This window comes from Neofelis nebulosa, chromosome 7 (genome assembly GCF_028018385.1).
Source record: "Neofelis nebulosa isolate mNeoNeb1 chromosome 7, mNeoNeb1.pri, whole genome shotgun sequence".
Taxonomy (NCBI): Eukaryota; Metazoa; Chordata; class Mammalia; order Carnivora; family Felidae; genus Neofelis; species Neofelis nebulosa.
The window spans coordinates 77,367,725-77,388,717 of NC_080788.1; the positions used below are offsets into that span (position 1 = coordinate 77,367,725).

General features: G+C 30.9%; 1 protein-coding gene across 8 annotated transcripts in view; it reads right to left on the reverse strand.

Annotated features, from left to right (window-relative positions):
• Window positions 1-20,993, reverse strand: part of NOVA1 (NOVA alternative splicing regulator 1) — a 151,318-nt gene that overhangs the window by 22,465 nt on the left and 107,860 nt on the right. For 6 of the 8 annotated variants that reach the window (XM_058738701.1, XM_058738703.1, XM_058738705.1 and 3 more), the window contains 2 exons: window positions 15,247-15,413; window positions 5,089-5,160 (listed from right to left, as the gene is read on the reverse strand). In XM_058738701.1, coding sequence (XP_058594684.1) covers window positions 5,089-5,160; window positions 15,247-15,413 — 239 coding nt within the window. The remainder of the gene's footprint in view (window positions 1-5,088; window positions 5,161-15,246; window positions 15,414-20,993) is intronic. The other 2 variants (XM_058738702.1, XM_058738704.1) reach the window with 1 other exon arrangement.

Genomic DNA, 20,993 nt, shown 5'->3' on the forward strand with positions numbered 1-20,993 from the left:
AACATATGAAAGCCATGGTATTAGATAAGGAGAAACAAAGTATAAACCCTAAAGAAGTCGTAAGACATGGAGATTTCCAACATTAAGTGGGATGAGGAAAACTAGCAAAGAATTCTGAGACAAAGCACATGATATGATGCAGGGGTAAAACCCCAAGTGTGTAGTATCCTGGAAGGCAAGTAACGAAAGTTTAGCAAGGCAGTGGAAGTGACGAATTATGACAAATACTGCTAATAGGCCAAGTAACATGTGTACCGAGAATAGACAACTGGAATTAGCAGTGTGGTCATCACTGATGTCCTTGGCAAACAAAGTTTTGGTGAAATGGTAGAGGCAAAAATCTTACTGGAATGGACCTAAGAAAGAATGGGAAGGAAGAGACATATTGGAAAACAGAGAACAGAGAAAACAATTTGTGAATTTTGCTACAAAGGAGTATAAGAAGTGGGGCATTAGCTGGTCAGGAGAGTGGCATTAAAAGTTTTGTTTAGTCTTTTAAGATGGGGGAAAAAACAGATATAAGCATGCTGATGGGAATGATTCCATAGAGACAAAAAAGTGAAAGATAATAAAGGAGAGGGAAGGCAGAATTGCTGAAGAGATGTCTTCGAGTAAAGGAAAAAGGATGAGGTTTAATGTATAAGTGAAATTACTGGCTTTAGATAGGAGAAGGTAAGAGAATGTAGAATATGTGGGTATTACGTTTATGTTTAGTGTGAGTTTGTGCAAGTTTTCCTTTGCTTCAGTTTTCTCAGTGAAGCAGGAACTCAGATCATCTGTTGGGAGTGAGGATGGAGCAAGAGATATTGGAAGGTTTGATAGGGGAATTCTTAGAAAGCCCCAGGATCTGCCTCCTTGGTGCTACATTTTGTGTAATTCTCTCCATTTGAATGTGGGTGGAAACTGTGATTTGATTCTAATCAACAGAATGTGGCAAAATGATGGAATGTCACTACTGTGATTATATATTGTATAGTAAAGGAGGTGAGAAGTCACACATGTGATTCAGTTCAATATGTTAAGATTTCATCTTGCTAGCACACATGGGACAAAGATTTTCCTGCTGGCTTTGCAAGATATAAATAGCCATAGTGGAAAGTGCCTACTGTACTGAGGGTCATACTGCAGGGAACTTGGGCAGCCTCTTGTCGACAGACAGTAAGAAGTCAGGGCACTGACTTCAAGGAACTGGATGCTGCCATCAACCTGTATCAACTTAAAAGCAGATTAGACTTCAGTCAAGCTTCTAGATGAGAATGCACTCCATCCGATATTTTGATTGCAGTTTTGTGAGACCAGGAGCAGAGAACTCGGCGAAGCAGTGCCTAGACTCTTGACCTATGGAAACTACAAGATAATAAATGGGTGCTGAGCCACTGTGTAACTTGTTACACAGCAACAGAAAGCTAATACAGAGGTTGAAAGAAGAGAACATATGAAATAGCCATCTAGAGAGTAAAAAAGTAAATGGGCTTATGACTATTTGAGAATTAAGGATTCATTTGAGATCTACAGTCATGAATTTAAAGAAAGACCAGTGGGTTTCATCTGTGTTTTCCTGTAACCATAGCAAAGGTGCTATACATGAGTTACCTGTTTTCATTTGTTTTATTATATTTTGAGATATGATTTCAAATTCATCAGTAAACGAGTGTCCATAAAGCAGATGTTTCTGCAATTGTTATTTTTCCTTTTTCTTTTCATGAAATTTAAGAAGAATCCTAGGTGAGCTAACCACCAGGAATCTAAAATTAAGGCTGGAATTTAATTTTTGGCACCAATGACTGATTAACAAAACCATTTTGTTGAATTATGAAGTGACTAAAAAATTTAGTATCAATAATTCAGAACTGATCAAACCTCTATTTTTTTATTTTGTTAAGATTTTAAAAAACACATTGCTTAAAGAATCTACTTCTATTTATTATATCTTTATATTTGCTTCATATTTAAAATTTCACCTGTTGGAAATTTCAAAGTTGCACTTTGCAATATGCAACACACACACAAAAAAGTGTAAGTTATAAAACTATTAGCCCTTATAACTTTTCTTTCTCAATAGGGAAATAATAGCAAGATGATTTATCACTGGAGAATGCATGACTTAGTATTCTCACTAGAGGAGAAAATAACTGTAGTGTCGTTTAAACTATCTTAAAAACCACACAGAGACTGATTACAGAAATATTTTGGAGTTAAAAAAGCAGGAACACTAGTATCTTAGAATCCTTTTTTAAAGATAAAACTCAGTTTTAATAAGCTGTATGCTGTTATTCACCATCTTAAAGAATACTCTTTCATATCACTTGAAAGATATTTCATAAAAAAATAAACATAACCTAACATTTAAGGTGAATATTACATTCTAGATACTGTACTATTTATTAACAATGAATTTCTTTCTTTCTTCAACCCTTTGAGGTGCTATAATTATCTGAATTGCACAAAAGGGGAAACTGAAGCCTAATTTACTCAGCAAGTAAGTGGCAGAACAAGGATTTGATCATACACAATTTGGTGCTAGTCTTGACTTTTAACCACCATTCTGTAAGACTTCTCAATTTTCAGGGGGGAAATTATTATAGACCCACAACATTGTGGTTACAGTCTGCCAGTCTGACCTGTGGAAACAGTCTGATCTGTAGAAACATGAGGGTAGAAAATTAAAATTTAGTAGGTACTGAAACATGTAATCATTATTAAAAGAAAAGATTTTTAAATGTTGAAATTGCAATAAAACTTACTCTTTGGTGTATTTTCTGTGCTTTTTACTTTTGGATTTTCTGAATATTAATAGTCCCTTAGATCTTTTTATCACATTAGTTTGTAACATAGACAAACTATTTATTCTGAAAATAGACTCAATTATAACTCACTTAACTATTACGGATGAAATTAACACAGATAGTTGACTGGATGTATTTTACATTGGTTTATAAAAATTTACAAGGAAAAAGTTTATAGTTGGTTGCTTTAACAGCAGAAGGTATCCTATTAGCTGCAACACATAAAAAATTACTTACAGGTTTAAAAGTTCACTTTAATTATGAAGATTTTATCACACTAGAACCCATTTTTCTATCTATATACCCTTAAAGATCTAAGCTAATCTAGTGGAGTTGAAACTATTGGGAAATACTGAGGGAGCACAATGAGTACAAACTACTAATAACATAAGAATGGACGATGACTAAAATTCCAATATTTAAGAATTCTGTTTTGTTCTTCTTTTATATCTTGCCTTATGTTATCCAGGAGATACTATGCTTGTTTGTATAAAAACAGAAGAGACCAGAATATAAATAAAATATATTTAACAGAGTATAGTAGACAAAGTACAAAACCACAATGAATTATTATTTCAAATTAAGAAAATATTAGAATTGGTAGAGGTGGATATAGTAATATATCTGGAGGGTAAAAATATTAGTAAACTTCAATATATAAATGAGCCTTTAAAGAAATCAATTAATAAAAATTCACATGTTCATATAAAAAAAAGAAAGTATAAATCTAACATCAAAGACAAAACTATTGAGATAGTTTTTCTTTCCAGATCCAGGACTTTTTACTTAATACACTGAGAAAAACCATTAGTTTTGTCTGTATTGCTGTTGTTCTCATTTGTCTTTTGTTCGAAAAATAAAGAATGATAAAATACAAGAGAAACACTAGAAAAAAAAAGTCAGTTGTTCCAATAGTTTTCTATATCACATAAAGTTCATGTAAGAAATAAGGTATAGAGAGTGCAAATGTATAAACACCTTTTTAACTTCATGCATCAATATTACAAGCTTTGTTCTCACATTTATTTCATATCATTTCCTTCAAAGGGAAGTGCTGGGTTTCATCACTAGAGATGTGTATTATTTTAACCAATTTATTGGGGCTAAAATGTGAGTATTATAAAGCAGTTTTTTTCTAAAGGGAATGCTACTGTATAAAATGAAAATCAAGCTCCTACTATAGAATAAAATAGCACTCTATGTTAGTTTTGCTTCCAGTTATTGTTTTAAAATTTTTCCTGAGGTTGCAAAAGTATTAGAATTAGCAAATGAGCAAAATTATTCTGATAGACTTAGATTAGATTACATGCAAAGGGCACACTTAATATAGTTAGCAAATATAGTTCAAAGTTAATAATTAGTCAACTATATGAAAAATATATTAAAAAGATAAGCTTTCATTTAATATTTGAATAATCCCATAAGGCCTTGTATTAGTAAAAAAGTGGAAATATTAAAAAAATAACATCTCTCACCTAAATGAAGCTCAACTCAGACAAAATGAAAATGTGTTTAATCATTTTAATGAATATATTTTTCAACATTTGTCAAGTACATTAGGCTCTGGATTACATATAAATATTTTAGATGATTTACTTAAATGTGCCAAAAATAACTACATTTTTGAAAAATGACCTACAAATATTCAGTAGCAAAACAATCATCAAAAACATAAGTTTCATATTTCTAATTGCAAAGTGTGCCACTCCACCAAAGAAAACACTAGTATTAAATTAGAAGAAAATACCATTTCCTGAGTTGTTAAACAGCATTAAAATTATCACAAACACCAATTTTCAGTTACTTTCAGATTGCTAGAAATGTTTTTCATTGAAAGTTGAAAATCGTTTACATAGTAAGACATGTCTAAAATAAAAAACAAATGAAAATGCATTCACTTTTAAAGATATACCTTTGCTCAATAAGTCATATTTATACATTTATTTTTTACATATATGACATTCTTAATATATATACCAATAATCCTAGGAAGAAACAGTAATGAAGATTATAAACAGTGACTCAGTAAAAAACCCACAGAGCTCCATTAAGCCATAATTTTAAGGGAAAAATCCAAAATTCTTGTAGTCTACCATGTGAATATATTTTTGTTATCTAAAGTAAAAAATGCATATAAAGGTTCAGGAATAATGGATATTTCTTTCTCAGGTTACTTGGAATCTGATCATGGTGCACATATGTGAATGAACGAATATATCCTTAACCCACCATTATCTTTTTCTCCAGTGTGCAGGCAATCACCCGTGAAAAGTATGGTGTAGATGACAGGATGATACTGTACCTGATTAGCTCTGGAGGTGGTCATGGGATCAGATGGAGAGGACTTGGTGGTAGTTGGGGAAGATGGCAATGTCTGGGAACAAAGCAGTTCAGGAGCAAATCAACCTTTAAAAGCCTTAAACTGATTATTTAAATAAAACAAAATAAAATAAAATGTAATATAACGAGAACAAAATCCTATGAACAAATTTTTCTCCTATTCATTCAAATTTAATGGAATTTAAGATCAATTAAGTAACTAATGCATGTAAATATGCATGCATAAGCATGTAAAAATAAATTCATGACTTGAAATCATGATGGTGACTGATAAAAATTCACATGAGTATTAAAGGTATCCTGACCATATTCATGAATAGTAGTCTCTTTTCTTTCCCTCTTGTTTGCTTGGGGGAAAAGAGATGTCAAACAAAAATTCAAGAAAGTCAATGAGTAAAACTGAAAGAGTTATTTTCCTATCAATGAATACAGTCGGGGATTGGAAGAAGTGGTGAAATGAAGTTTACTTTGGCATAAAAGCATCTACCTACTTAATATGTTGAACATCACCAACAAGTTGATTCCATATGAATTTAGGGATCCATACTTAAAAGCAACTAAATTTGTACTTCTGAGTTCTTAATATCAGATTATCTTCTAAAATATTAATTTTTAAGAAATTTAGAGCCCGTCTGAAAATGTAAACATTAACCTCATATTAATAAACAAGTAACTAATAGCATTTTAACAAATTGCTATAATATCTTTATCATTTATGTTAAAGACTAAAAATTTAATATAGATGTATTGTAGCATCATCAGCCTGTGGTGAAAATAAGCACAAAAATATTAGGAATCATATTTATTGTTCACTTCATTCCTAAACACTTATACATACTATATATAAAATATATAGTATGAGACCATAAAATACTTGTTGAACAATACATTAACATTTTTTAAAAACTTCAAGTCTAATGGAATAACCTTAAAGTGTAAGATGTCAAGCCTTTTTCTTTTTAAAAAATGTATTTTCACTTTTTTAGTGAACAGCATTGCTTAAGAAGCATCCTCAATAGATAATATTTCCCAATAGGTGAAATGGGGTAGTTTTATAGTATAGACATAATCCTTTGTGGACATTATGTTTTATATTAATACATATGCATCACAATTACTCAGATATGAGCAAAAGCATAACTTTAAAGGTTCAGCAGTGTCAGAAAAAACAGATAAAATTACTTAACAAAATCATATTTCTTCATTTAAGATTTCAAAAGTTCTAATTTGGGTAGAACAAAGCAGTTGATCATAAAAAGAAAAAAATAGGAAATTCACAGGCTTCTGCTTAACTACTATTCTCCAGTAACAAAGTAAAGATTGGTTCTAACATCAAATCATGTTTTAAATAGTCCACTCCTCAAGTGATTCCTGGTTCTTCTAAGTTAAAACCTAAGATACTTTGAGGAAAACCAGACTTAATATTGAGTTATACCAAGGTTTTTTTTGTTAAATCATATTTAAAAAGGGGACAGGAACTACATTCAGAAATGAAATCTCATAAAAGAAGAAAATACATCTTCAAAACCTTTGTTTTCTGTTTTCGTTCCTTGTAATAAATTCCTGTCATTTCTCCAGAGAGACTTTCATTTTCAGTTATTAAAAACTGCTCTACTATTTTCTTTTCATGCAATACTATCCTGGAACATATATTATTGACATGATGCTACTATATGTTAAACAGTGAAAATTTTATTTTCCCATCTCTGGTTACAAGTGTTACTACAGAGAATTCTTGGGAGTAATTAACATACTTAAAAATCTGTTCTGTACTTATCTCAGATTAATTCTGAGGTTGCTGATGAAATAGATGTGAAATAAATCTAGAGGCCAATTCTGTCAAAACAGGTTAGAATTTAAGTTCATTAACATACAGAAGCACTAAGTATGTATTGGGTTCTTCTATTTCCATCAGGGTAAAATCAACCTGAAGTACCAGAGGTTCACTATGACATCCACCTTACCCTGGCTATGAAGTCTCAATAAGGTACTGAAACACTGCAAAGAACAATGTGGAAAAAGTAGTAATAGCAAGTGGCTCAGAATTTGTAGTCACTTCAATTAATATTAACTTCCATCAACTTATTCAATACCTTTTTTGTTGCTTGGCATATATATGAAATATTAGACATATATTATTAGTAACTGATACAATTCATAGTCATCAATATTGTCCTTAATAATTCTGATGCTATTTCTTTCTCATAGAAACAAAAACAGTAACTTTAAACTTTGGGAAAATATGAATGTGTTTAAATCATTAAAAGTTTGGTTATTAAACATCATCATCTGATAAGAAGTTAAAGTTTAGTATTTTAAATAAACAGGTGAAAACTATATAAGTTTGAGCTTGAAGGGATAAGATTGCCAAAATGTCACAATAAGTCATCTCTAAATAGATTTTTTTCACTTAAATTTCTAAAATAATGTCACATAATGAAATAAACACATGATGAGTTTTGTAGCTACTATTCATAAAGATACTTTAAACACAAAAAGTCTCCTCCCTTTACAAATTTAACTTATAACAATAAAAAGATTCCAGGAAGTTTGCATTTTTGGTAGATTTTTTAGCTACAAAAAAATTGTTCTAACAAACAGATAAATGTATTAAAATAATACTTCTCATTTAAAATGTTTATTAATTAGATTAATGAAACAGCTTTAATAGTTTTCTCAACAAAAATAGAACCGAAGAATCCATAAGAAATATTTCAATTTCAACATAAATGTACAATGTTTGTTTCCCTATTGTTTTATAAACAGTGTTCACTCCTACTTACTACACAGATTTAAAGTTTCATGGTTTCAGAGTTAAAAATCATTTAGTAAAATTCCTGTCACACATCATGAAGATGTAACTAACTGTATATCCATATAAGCAAAGTATATTAAAATATTTGTTATAAATAACACAAAGGACACTTCTTTCTCTATTTTTTTTTCACATTTATCAAATAGTGATTGTGAGGGACAGTAATTTTTTAGCACAATTTTATCTTTCAAATGGAAAAATATAACATTTTTATTTACATGAATTGAGTAGCCATTTAAGAAGTCTGCTTTAAAGATTGGAGGCTGAATTACGTATTGCAGAAAATTTTAAAGTATTTGACAATTTCAAAACAGTGGATCCTTTGAAACAGTTTTCAAATATTCATGATTTAACAACAGACATTTAGTTAAGTGTAGATATAACTAGGTTTCTGGGAATAAGAACTAAAAAAGTGACTACAAATTGTAAAATGCATTCTTGTTAACAAGTGACAGTTTTGCTGGATCAGAAAATATTACTATAAATGAACTCTGTAATATATGCAGCTTACCTCCAAGCAAATCTACAGTAACAGACTGTCAAGAACCTCTGATAGTTATAGGTAAATTGAGAACAGCAATGAACAAGAAGTCTCAATTGTAATTCAAAACCTATTACTAGCTGAGTAGTATTACTCAAGTAGTCACCTTCCACCTGTGTTTCGAGTTCTGGTAAATAAATCTGTACTGTGCTCTATAAAAAATGGATAAAGTATGTGAATATGTAATTGTCATCTCTGGCTTTTCATCATGACAAGTTTCTTTCCTCCCTTCTTCCAATGTCTGAACAATCTGGAACCCCTCAGCTCTAATATAAATTCATATTGTCAAAGTTACACAGGTCTTTCAGAATTTATTCCTATTCCATAGCTTATTTTCCTCATAATTTGTTATTCCACACCATTATCCTTCTCTTCAATCATTCAATACCATGTATTTTACTTATCTTTCAACTTATGGTCTTTGTTATTTGAAAAAAATCATGATTTTCCAGAATGAACTCCTTATTTACTACAATTGACTATGTCTGAACTTTTTCCATTTTCCAAACCACCTTTTTTTTTACATCTTCCTCTTCTTTTCATTATAGACAAAATTGTGACCTCCTACTCAGACCTCCTCCCCTGAATACCCTAAATGTTAACTTTCCCCTATTGCTGAGTCATCTCATCCCCTCAATAATCTCATCTCCAATTTCTCTGCCTTTTCAAGCTCTTGTTTATTTTCTTTAACATCAGCCTCTTGAGTAGAGAGAGGGGTTACGTAAGTCTCCCTTATCTAACTTGTATTTTACTCCTTTGTATATCCAAAATTTCAAATCAGCATTTCTAACCTCCACACCATTTTTTCTCTTTACCTACCCAGCCACGATACTTTTAGGAAATAATATTAGTAGGAAATAATGATTGTGTTCTCACCATGTGATTAAAACTAACCTTTAAATCTCCAATAATCTCCTATTGAAATCTTTTTTTTTTTTTATTTTTCTCTGGGTATTGGATCATTTTGAGAATCTTTCCTTATACTTTCCCTCCTTATTTTATCGTAGGGAATATTACTGATCTCCCTTTTATCTTTATGATTAATAGAGCACTTACTAGGAACCAGGTATAGTTCTACTCAGTTAATACAATACCCCTGTGAAATAGACTACTATTACTAACCCCATGTTATGAGTAAAGAAGTTGAGGTACAGAGAAGCAAAACAACTCACCCAAAGGTACAATAGCTGGTAAATTAAAGAGCCGGGAATTGAACCTGGGCACACCTGCTCCGGCTCCTATGGGCTTAACTACTACGTTACAATGCCTCTGACTTACTTTTTCTCTTGTTTCTTTATCTCATTTTTTGCTCCTTTTTTTCTCTACTACAATAAAGATGGTAAGTGAAATTATCACCTATGATGCAATTAATGATCTATATTTTCAGTTTTACATTCTCACCTGTGTTTCTATAAAAGACTACTTCAAGAGAAAAGCATACAACTTACAACGTATTGATTTTGCCTGCAACAAACAAAAATATTATTTCAAACAGTTGCCTACAATTCATTAATTGCTTTTTAGGCTTCACTATTCTCCTAGGCTCAAAACCATATATAATCATTTTTTATTCTTTTCTTACCATTTTGGAACTAGAACAAATCATTCTCAGAGGCTCACAGATTTTACTTTGACATTTCTTTTAACATCATGCATTTGCCTCAGCTTCACTACCAAACCAGAGTAGGTGTTCATCTTCTTAAAATATTGCCTAGTCTCTTAACTTCACCCTGACACAAGACATTCTACTTTAAATGAGGATCTCTTCTTGGATAAACTTATTCAAGATAATGAAATGTCCCCAAAGAGAGAAATCTACTAAATTTCATTTTATCATCATTACTCAAATTTGGAGGCCATATAGCTCAGTGTCAAGATCAACTATCAATTACATTTCCTTGGGTAAGTTATTAAATTTCTTTACTCATCAGCTTCCTTAAGTATAACATGGATTCTGTACTCCTTACCTGCCTGATAGGTTTTTGTGAAGATGGATAAAATATGATAATACATGTAAAGCGCATAACACAATGGCTGGCAGAGAAACAGAGTAAACACCGTATATGTCACTATTACATTGCTGATCCTTCATTCTTGACGACCAAACCTTTATTTATTTATTTTGCCTGACAAAGCTTAACATTCCTTGAATTTTTTAGTGTTACATGAAAGAAGTTTAAAAAATACTTTCTTATAAACCTTCAGACCTAAAGATCTGCATAGTAGATCACTCAGCTAATTGTCATAGTTCTCTTCTACCAACAGTTATACATACAGGCACCCCTTTTTAAGGGTCTGTCTGGATTTTCAGAACAGAAGAGAAAAAATGCAGATGTGCCTCCTTTTGTTCTAACTTTTCAGAGAAATTAAAAAAGTTCCTTTGGGAAATACTATGAAGAAATCTATAGAATGTCCCTCGGCCAGACATCCAAGGCTCTCCATTATCTGGTCTCATCCTAACATTAATTTCCTCTAAACTCCAACACAAATGTTCCATTTCTGTCAAGAGAGTCACCTTACTATTCAACCATTATAGCTTTCTTCTCAAATCCATATTGTTTCACATGCCTAAAATAAGCTTTTTATCTTTCTTCTCCTCTAATTAGGAAATTCCTATAGAATCTTCAAGGTCTGGTTCAAATCCTCGCCTGTATTATAAGACCAAATGTCATTCCACCCTATATTTCTTCCACACGCCTCTGAACTTTTATATATTTTATAGTACACTGTTTATGCTGCGATTTTGGTATATACAGTTTGACATTTTTATAAATCATTTTAATCATTTCTGATCTCTCACAAGCTAGTTTTAGAGAGCAAGGGCTACAATTTAATATATCTTGCAACTCAGTAAGAAGGCATTTAATAAATTCATGACTAAATGGATGAATAGTGAATACAATTATGTGCTATTTTTGCCAATTTTTCACGATAGAGGTAAAACTCTAAGTGAGATTCTTGATATCTTCACTTGATTTTTTTTAAATACAAGAAAATTCTCTAAATGCCTATAACCACTTTGTTCTTAATGTAGCTTTTCTTAAAAATACATTTGAGCCAAAATGGAAAAGAATTGCTGAAAATTTGTAACAGACAAAAGGAGTTAACAAATGCTAACTGTATTACTGATTTGTGGTTTCTACCTTGTTTTAGGGTTTCTTATATTGACTTATTATGTATAAGCAACCATACTTGGAGAGGGATTTGAGGGGCTTAAAAAGAAGAAAAGTTGCAATAATCCTATGAGGGGAAAAGGTATATATAAAGCTCAAAACATAAAAAAGGTGGAAATGGAAAAATGTGTACCAACTACTCTGGACTAAAGACATGCTCCAGGAATGAGTTCAAAGCTTCTAGGCAAACAAGGTCTAAATTATTTGAAGATCGTTGAATGTCTCTGCTATTTGCGTGTCCTGAAAATAAGCAATAGGATGTTCTATGTTGTAATATATGTTTAATTTTGGTTTACTGGCTCTTTCTGCGTATCTGTTTCTTTGTATACTGACTTGTAAAATTAGCACAGTGGTTATTAGGTGCTTCATAAAAGTATCCTAATTAAGGTGATAGAACAGAGGTTACAATATTTTAATTATTCAATACACGTTAATCATTATTACTATTACCATTTGAATACATAAAGTATTGGAGTCCCTCTCTATTGGCAAATAAATATTTTTAAAATAAAACAACAACAACAAACATTTGAGAGGGAACAACACCTTAATATCTGAAGTTGGATGTAAGGCTGTTATCCTAGATTTCATCATTCCACTATATCAAAGGCCTGCAAGACCAGTTTGCATTATTTTCTTACAAAACTGTATTTGTCTGAGCATTCATTCAGTCAGTAAATGTAGGTTTCATTTGGGCAGAATATTCTGGTTCATGCAATTTATTCAGTTACCAACTATATCTAGATTACATAATTCAGAACACAATATTCTGTTAAAAGTCCATATATATGGTTTGAAATTGTAACTTTTAAAATGTTTGTTTAGAACTAACTGTGATTTCCTATTTTTAAATCCAAGTTACATATAAATTATACTCTTTTAGGAAGCAAACCTTAAAATTATCAATCATAAAAAACAACAGTCATGTAGTAATAAACATTCAGAAAGCTATAATTTTATATTCAACATGAACTCATTTCTGTGCAGAAGTTGTATTTTCTAGCTCTCTCATTTTTTAAAACTCTTAATTTTATTCTTTGCCCAATTTAACTAAAAGAAAATTCTAAAAGACGTTTTAAAGAAATTTTTTTAAAAATTAACTTCAGGACCGAATAAAGCCCAAAGAAGAGATAAATGTCAAAGGAAAGACCACCATTTTAAAAGAAATCTTACTGTGATTCTATGTATTAATGTATGCATATATAAAACTATCATATAAAAATATCATATGAAATATGATATATGAAATGTTTTTATATATTCTAGAGCAATTTATTTTGGACATATTATTTGACAATGGATAACCAGCATAATTTCTTCAGAAACAAAACTGTGGTCGTTTAAATTTATATACTTGACTTACTATTTAGCGAATAACTCAACAAAAAAATCTTACGTTGCTAAAATAGGAAAACTTAAAACATAAAAAACTCTGTTGATCTATACTATCTTGGATATATGTTTGATGGTTTCTCCAGATTTTTCAAGTAAATTTTTTAATTTTTACACTTACAAAGAAAGTGTTTAAGGATTAAATATATTGCCCTAATAGATTTAGTGTACTTGTTTGGTTAATTTTTTAAATGATACTCTATTTCATGTACATCACTTATTACATAAACATATTAAAATCAACAATAATTTTAATTCCATTAATATCTACCAGGCTTACAAATGAATGAAAATACACAAAAATCAATCAATCACTATTGTTTTTAACACTTATCATGATTTTAAATAACATTATCTGACCAAGGCAAGTAAATAAAAAAAGCAAACATTTTCAAATTCTGGTTTTCATCAATCCATACTGGTACTGGATATACGGGAGCCTTTAAATTTCATATTGCATAGAGAAAATTGCAATTTTAATGATTCATATTCCATTATTTGATACTAGCTATTACTATAAAAATAATAAATATTCATTCATATCATTGTCCTAAATATACCGCCAGTAATATCATACTACTCAAACTACACTGTATATTTTATTTTTTAAAAAATCAAGATGCTCACTCTTATCTATAAATGTTTGCACTTTTCTCACAGAAAGTATAAAAGAGAGTAGAAATAGGCTGGAGTAAGACAGAAAGTCAATAAACCCTACTACACTTTAGTGGGAATTCTGTAAATTCTTAGCCCCAGGTGATTTTAACCCAGGAATCTTTAACTAAACTCATAGTTTTAGAATCTGGATACAGAGTCCTTGTATCTCTTTCAAGGTATCAGTTTTAAAAATATTCCTTGTATTCCCCTGGCATAGATAAGCTAAATTTCTAAACTATATATGGTTGGGAAGAAGAAAAAAACATCAACTGATGCGTAGAACTCTAAAATATTTACATTCTGCCATGCATACGTTAAAAGATACTTCCTTAAAAAGGGTAGAGAAATCAAAGTGACAGAGTATAAAATGAAATTTTATATGGAATAGCAGCTATCTGATGTAAACATGGCAAAAATTTGAACAGTAATCAACAGAAAGTTTAATGTTAGCCTATAATTTGAAAATATATTACCTAATTATTAATTCCTATGTTTGTGTATGATTAGTCAGCCTTACTTTTATCTATACGTTGTTAAAATTATAATATGTCAATAACACTGTTTGGCATAATATTTTTTTCAATCCAGAAACATGAAATTAATAAGATTTTGAGCTACATTTCAAATTTATTACAATGAACATAAAATGCTGTAAATTAAGTATTCTGTAAATTAATGAAGTTAATACATTTCCTTTGAAGGCAGAGTCTACTGATTGTATGATCACAAATTAAGCAGCTAATTATAAAGGGGCAAATGCAGAAACAATAATTATAATCATAAGGTAACAAATAAATTTGAGAATTTAAGAGTTTATGGGGAAGGATTCACCTATTTTAACATTAAAGAATGTCATTTTTCCCCTACAGCATGTCAGCCATTATTCAACCTTAAAAACTCACATTGTCTTTTATCAAATAAAATTTTTGTTACAGAAAAATCTCACACATTAAAAGTAAACATTGGCCTTTTATGACATATATAAAGACTACATGTTATACAGAACATAATAACTGATTTGTAACAAAAGACTATTTGCTAAGTACAAAAATTTACTTATACATATTTGTTTATAAAAACTGTTATATATAACAAGTTAACAAAATAAGAGTTTATAAGTATACTAAAAACTACAAATATTACTAAAAATATGGTATTTGAAATCTTGAGGATATACTCTCACTTCAATTTTTATACTTTATTTAAAAAGTGATATAATTTTAAAGATTTAATCCCTATAAACTAAACAAATTTATGTCTATAAATTTTTAAAAGGTAATCACAAAAGTAATGAGCCATATAATTGCTCCTCAGTATAACACTAAAAAGTGATTTATTCAATCAATCAATAAATCAACTAGTCAATCTATGGAAGAGGCTCTGACTGACAGTCTTTAAGTAAATAAAATGACAACTTTGTTATGTATTAAGTATGCTTAGGAAAAAAACAAAACTTCCTCTGCTAAGACTTTAAGCTTCCTTTATAAGGAATTCATACTATGCTGTGGATATTTCTCTTTGATTTCCCAACTAAACACTCACTTGTTTGATGCGATCTGGATTAACGGTGGTCTGGGGTTGTAGAATGCTGACTGGTTCTGTCTTGGCCACATTTTGGGGCATTTCACGAATTTTTTCTGCAATGAATCCATGAACTGCATTCAGTGCTTCAACTGTTCCCTGGATCAAACATACTCGTTCAGTAGTACCTGTGGATGAAAGATTAATTTTCAGAAAACTTTCTTATTTTGTATTTTTTTTTAAAAAGCCATGAAAAAGGATGATATAATGTAAAATGTAAAACTCTCAATTAAAAAGAAATGTTTAACTGAACCAAACAGAGGGAATACATACATATATACTCCTTTTTATCATTTTTACACTCATTCTTTCCTAATAGTCTCAAAAACGGCCTTTGGATTCCAGTAGAGCCAGAGATCCTAAGAAATTATGAGCCTATCATTCCTTCATTGACATAAAAAAATACTTGCAGAGCGTTTATAAAAATACTTCATGTAAATGCTAGTAACACATAGATGAAGATCTATGGACCCAGCTTTCGAAGAAGATATCTTAAGGGTAAAAAACTAGCATCAGGTCAACAATTATACGATGGTATGATGTGAAAAATAATGGATGTATCTACATGGATGGCACAAACAGATGGTCTACAATGCAAAGAGCATTTAAACTGGTGGGGAGAGGAGGTCTTGGAAGGTTTACATGGCAGGTATATTTCTTCATTTCTACCATTCTTTATTCACTTACCCTGCTCTTCCTTTAATTATAACATCAACATTACCTGATATTTTACATTTGTTAATTTTTAACTTTTTCACTAGAATGCAAGCCCTCAGAGGACAATGGATTAGCTTGTTTTGTTTTGTGCTGTAGTTTCCCCACAGCCTTTAACACTCCCTGTATATAACAGGTGCAAAATAAATATTTATTAGATGAACGAATCAGCACTGTCATTATTATGTAATTTTAATAAGACAATATCAGAATTAAGACCAAAATTTTAAAATAGTTCATGAAATTTGAAATTGATGAATAATTGATACAGATATAATTAATAGTGTTCTTTCCACTGCTAGTGAATAAATTTGGTTGGGTCCAATATAGATCTTACAACTCTATATTTTACAGATAAACCTTAAGGCAAAAAAATTCATTTTCAGACTATAAAAGTGAGCCTCATTATAGCAGCTTGGTATTAAATTGTAATCTTCTCAGCATCCCAACACAACACATAAAGTTACTTCTCAGAAGCAATTATTAAACAGTTAACAAAAAATATCAAAAGAATGATTATTTTTAAATTTCTAAAATATTGGGTTTTGAATAAACATGAAAACTTCCAAGTACCTGACACACTTCTTTTTGGTGTTACAGTTTAAAAATTCTAAGCCACTCTATAAAACATTTTTAAAGTACATTTGGAAGGACAAAGTTGTGAAGCTACAAACATTAAAAAAAAATCACAGGGAGATTATGTTGCTTTAAGGATTAACTGCCTCATAAACCATTTTTCTATGTTTCTAGTAGTTTTGAATTTTTAAAAGAATAGTAAAAGCTTATCATTCTCACTTCTAGTAAAAAGACTCAGATCACAAGAGTTTAAAGAATAATATTACAAGAATACACTTAAATTACAACTTCTTATTTTAAACAATGAAGATTCAAGTCTATGAAAAACTAAGTTTCTTAAGTTGTACAAAATATTTCAGTAGAGAGCAAGTGTGCCTCTCATTTGTAAGGATGAAGAAAATCTGAAAAACATAATGTGAGTTTGAAGGCTTAATATTTTTTTCTCCTGATCAGCTTTTCTCATCCTGTCAACCTAGATGTATCTCTGTGGTAGTTCTTGGGTAAAATGATCTAGTTTACAGGGATACTCTAGGGAAGTCTTGACAAGGTTGTATTAACTGTCTAATAAATAACTAGAAAGGATAATAGTAACTGATCAATGTAGTTCATGCAAAGTGTTCTCATCTAAGTCGGGAGACAAAACAAAATAGATCAGATTATATTCCTGCTTTTGGAGACAAATACGGAGTGCTCCTTTGGGGATGCCAGATAGGAAAGGCTCAACCTCAATAGGAATTCTAAAAAACAACATGGCACTAAATAACTGAAGACATTATATAATCCATGTTGCCTTTAAAATTCTAATTTAATACACTACATATTATGTCAGACAATACAGTAACCCCAACAGAGTAACAACACTTTAGAGTGTACAGACTATCAGGTAGTAAATGGAAATCACTGAGCCATAAAGAAATACGATTGTCTAAAACTGAATTTCATATAGCATATAGGAGACAATTTGGAGATAGTTCATTGGTTCAAATTTGCAGTACATAATCTTTGAGAATTAAATATCACTACCATTAGTACTACAAAAGAAAAAAAAAAGAAGGAAAAAAAGGAGATTGTATATCCACCAATGGGAATTGCTGCAATCCTCAGAAGACATGCTGTCAAATTCTTCTCCTGAACCCTAATGGCCTTTTTACTCAGATAACACAAAACTATAATTTTTAGGAAAAAGTCACAAAGAGAGAAAACTGTCAGGTATATGACCAAACTGTGTAACAAAAATGCACCTATAAATCATTAAAGTTGCTGTTTTTGTCACTTTAAAGGCTTTCAGGGTCCATTAGTGTCTAAACTAAACTGCTAGTTATTTATCATTTTATTTGTTTAGCAGTAGCATTTACTACTCTTTGCAATAGACTAGCAACAGAAGCTGAAAAACAATTACATAAAAGTATATGCCCACATTTCTTATGATGTAAAGATACAGAAGTATAAGACACACTAATTTAAAAATGCACTTTTAAGGGAGAAGTTAGGAAAATTAACAAGTAGGATCAATGTCAAATACAGGCAGTGAAATTTAAAGTGGTTTCAGTTTTGATTTCACATACAATATCATATATTGAAAATGCATGCTTCTAAAATTAGGTACAATTTTCAAACAGATTCTATAGCAGAATTTTGATAGAATTTTAATAAAATATATTCATTCTGTGCTGTAACCTTGAATAAGTAAGTCACTTAAACTGTTCCTGGTCCTACCTACAGCATTCTATCACTTATGCAGTGGGCCCTCTTCCTTCTTACCTACCAAGTTCACGATTTCTTCAGGTATTAGAGTTCTTTCTTACATCATAATTTTTCCTTTGCTATTAAATCATTTCTATCAGCAGAAAAACATGTTATAATTTCTTCAATTTTTAAAGACTCCTCCTTTATGACAGAACTAAAAATTATTTGACAAAGTAAATAAAGTAACTAATTTAGGCAAAGATCATCAAATCATATGATGTAAGGTTAATGGGTAATTTTCAGTGGAAATGTTCAGGCAGTCACCAACTGACCTCCCTGATAGCCATTAGCATGACTAAGAATGAGAAAGTGGGGGTGTCAGCGAGGCTTAATTGACTAAGCACCCAAGTCTTGATTTCTGTTCAGGTCATGATCCCAGGGTCATGGGATCAAGCCCTGCATCAGGCTCCACACTGAGCATGGAGCCTGCTTAAGATTCTGTCTTCCTTCCTCTCTCTCTGCCCCTCTACCACTCTCCCCAGCTCACTCATGCTCTCTGTCTCTCAAAAAAACAAAAATAAAACAAAAAGAATGTGAAAGTGAACCGTGCACTTCTTGATGTGAAGCAATACCAATGACACACAGGGCACTAATGATGAAGTACGTTTCCCAAAGTAGATGAACCTAAATCCAGTCAAACATACAACATTAGAGTTTACAAATAATATTGAAAGCAGAAAAAAAATGACACCATGAGGAATCAAAGATACAAATCATGAATGTAGGACACTCAACAGGTCAATTGTTCTTGCCCCATCAATAAAAGAGGGACTTCCCTCTAGACTAAAAGTGCCTTACGAGATATAATGATCAAATGTAAATTAGAATTTGACTAATCTAGATTCAAACAACTTTTATTTTAAATAATTGTGACAATATAAGATCTAGGTATTAGATAGTATCAAGGAATTACTATTAATTTTAACAGGTATGATTATGACACCAGTTGTGTAAAAAAAACTGCCATTTTTCCTTTCTTTTTTTCTTTTTTTTAGATGCATATCAAAGCATATACAGATAAAATGATTGGGATTCACTTCAAAATATTAAACAGTAACAAAATGAGTAAATAAAATAAGTCTACAAAAATTTTTATATTGCTGATATATGTGAAGAGTGTAAGGGGGCTCACTGTACTATTCTTTTCTGTATGTTTGGAATTTTCAAAATAAAAGAAAAACATTTCAAAGGCTTCCTTGACTTCATTCATACTCCTCTCTCCAGTTATAGCTCAATTTTCTTATCCCTCAAAATTCCTTGAATGATCCCCTTTCTACTTCTTTACCACTTTCTTTTTACTTGAATCTATTCCAGTATGGCTTTTGTCCCTCACTCCATTCAAACCATTCATCACAGCTGTACCTGGGTAAATCCAATCTTCATGTCTTTATGTTGTTTGACCCATCAGCAGAATTTGACGCAGTTAACCAATCCATTCTGAAAACATTTCACTTAGCTTTCAGATTATCACACACTCCTGGGTCTTTATTTTATTCAGTTCATTCATTCATTTGACAAAAGTCTATTAACTCCCTACTAAATGTGAGGTACTATCCTAGAAGCTGAGTGACAGACGAATACTCCTGCTTTCAAGGAGTTCATATTCTAGTTCATGTAGACACTATACATAAAACAAATAACATATATATACAGAATACAAAATGAACTTGTGCTATGAAGAAAATTTGGAAACAATAATAACATGAGCAAAGATAAAAATTAAAGTATGAAAGGGACCTTGTCTGTCATGGTCACTACTATATCCTCAAGTGTCTAGAATAGTGCACGGTATACTGTAGATGCTTAAGAAGTCTTTTTTGAATAAATGAAAACCTTAGTCTAAATCTTCTCATTTGTATATTGAAAACATATGTGATTGATTTTAAGAACTTTTTATTAATAAAATGTCTACATTAAAGCAGTTACCCTCTTTGGGTTTAGAAGATCAGTAAATGTGTATAAAACTAGATAATTTGAGAAAAATATTTAAAAAATATAGTAAATTATAAATTATCATGTCCATTAGAATAGGTCTAGTCTAGAATAATGGGCACATACTAATGATTTGATCCACATTATTTCCAATTGCCAACTATAATGAAAATTAGTGAACATTTTGTTTGGATGTAAGAAAATACTCCTACTAAGGATATAACTAGTGTCTTATAATGAAAATGCAAATATATACTTCTTTAGAAAATATCAGTATCAATCTAAAATAATAAATTTGGTTGGATGTCAGTGAAACATCTCAAAATGAAAAATTAATATAAAAAATCTAGTAGATTACTAATAATTCTAGGACAATTTACTGACAATGATTTTGGCCTTGAAAAGGACTAAGAAAATGCAGGTGCCAATTAGCCTTGCAATAGGCAAAAATTGAGATTTAAAACAAAATATAACATACAGATAATTTTTACAGTAAGACAACAGCTACTTATATCATTGAGAAATTACTTATTTTAGACAGAATATATTCTGAATAAAGGTTTATTTCCTTTGGGGTGGCTGGGTGGCTCAGTTGGTTAAGTGTCTGACTTAGGCACAGGTCATGATCCTAGAGTTTGTGGGTTCTAGCCCCGCGTCAGGCTCTGTGCTGACAGCTCAGAGCCTAGAGCCTACTTCGGATTCTGTGTCTCCCTCTCTCTCTGCTCCTCCCCTGCTCACAC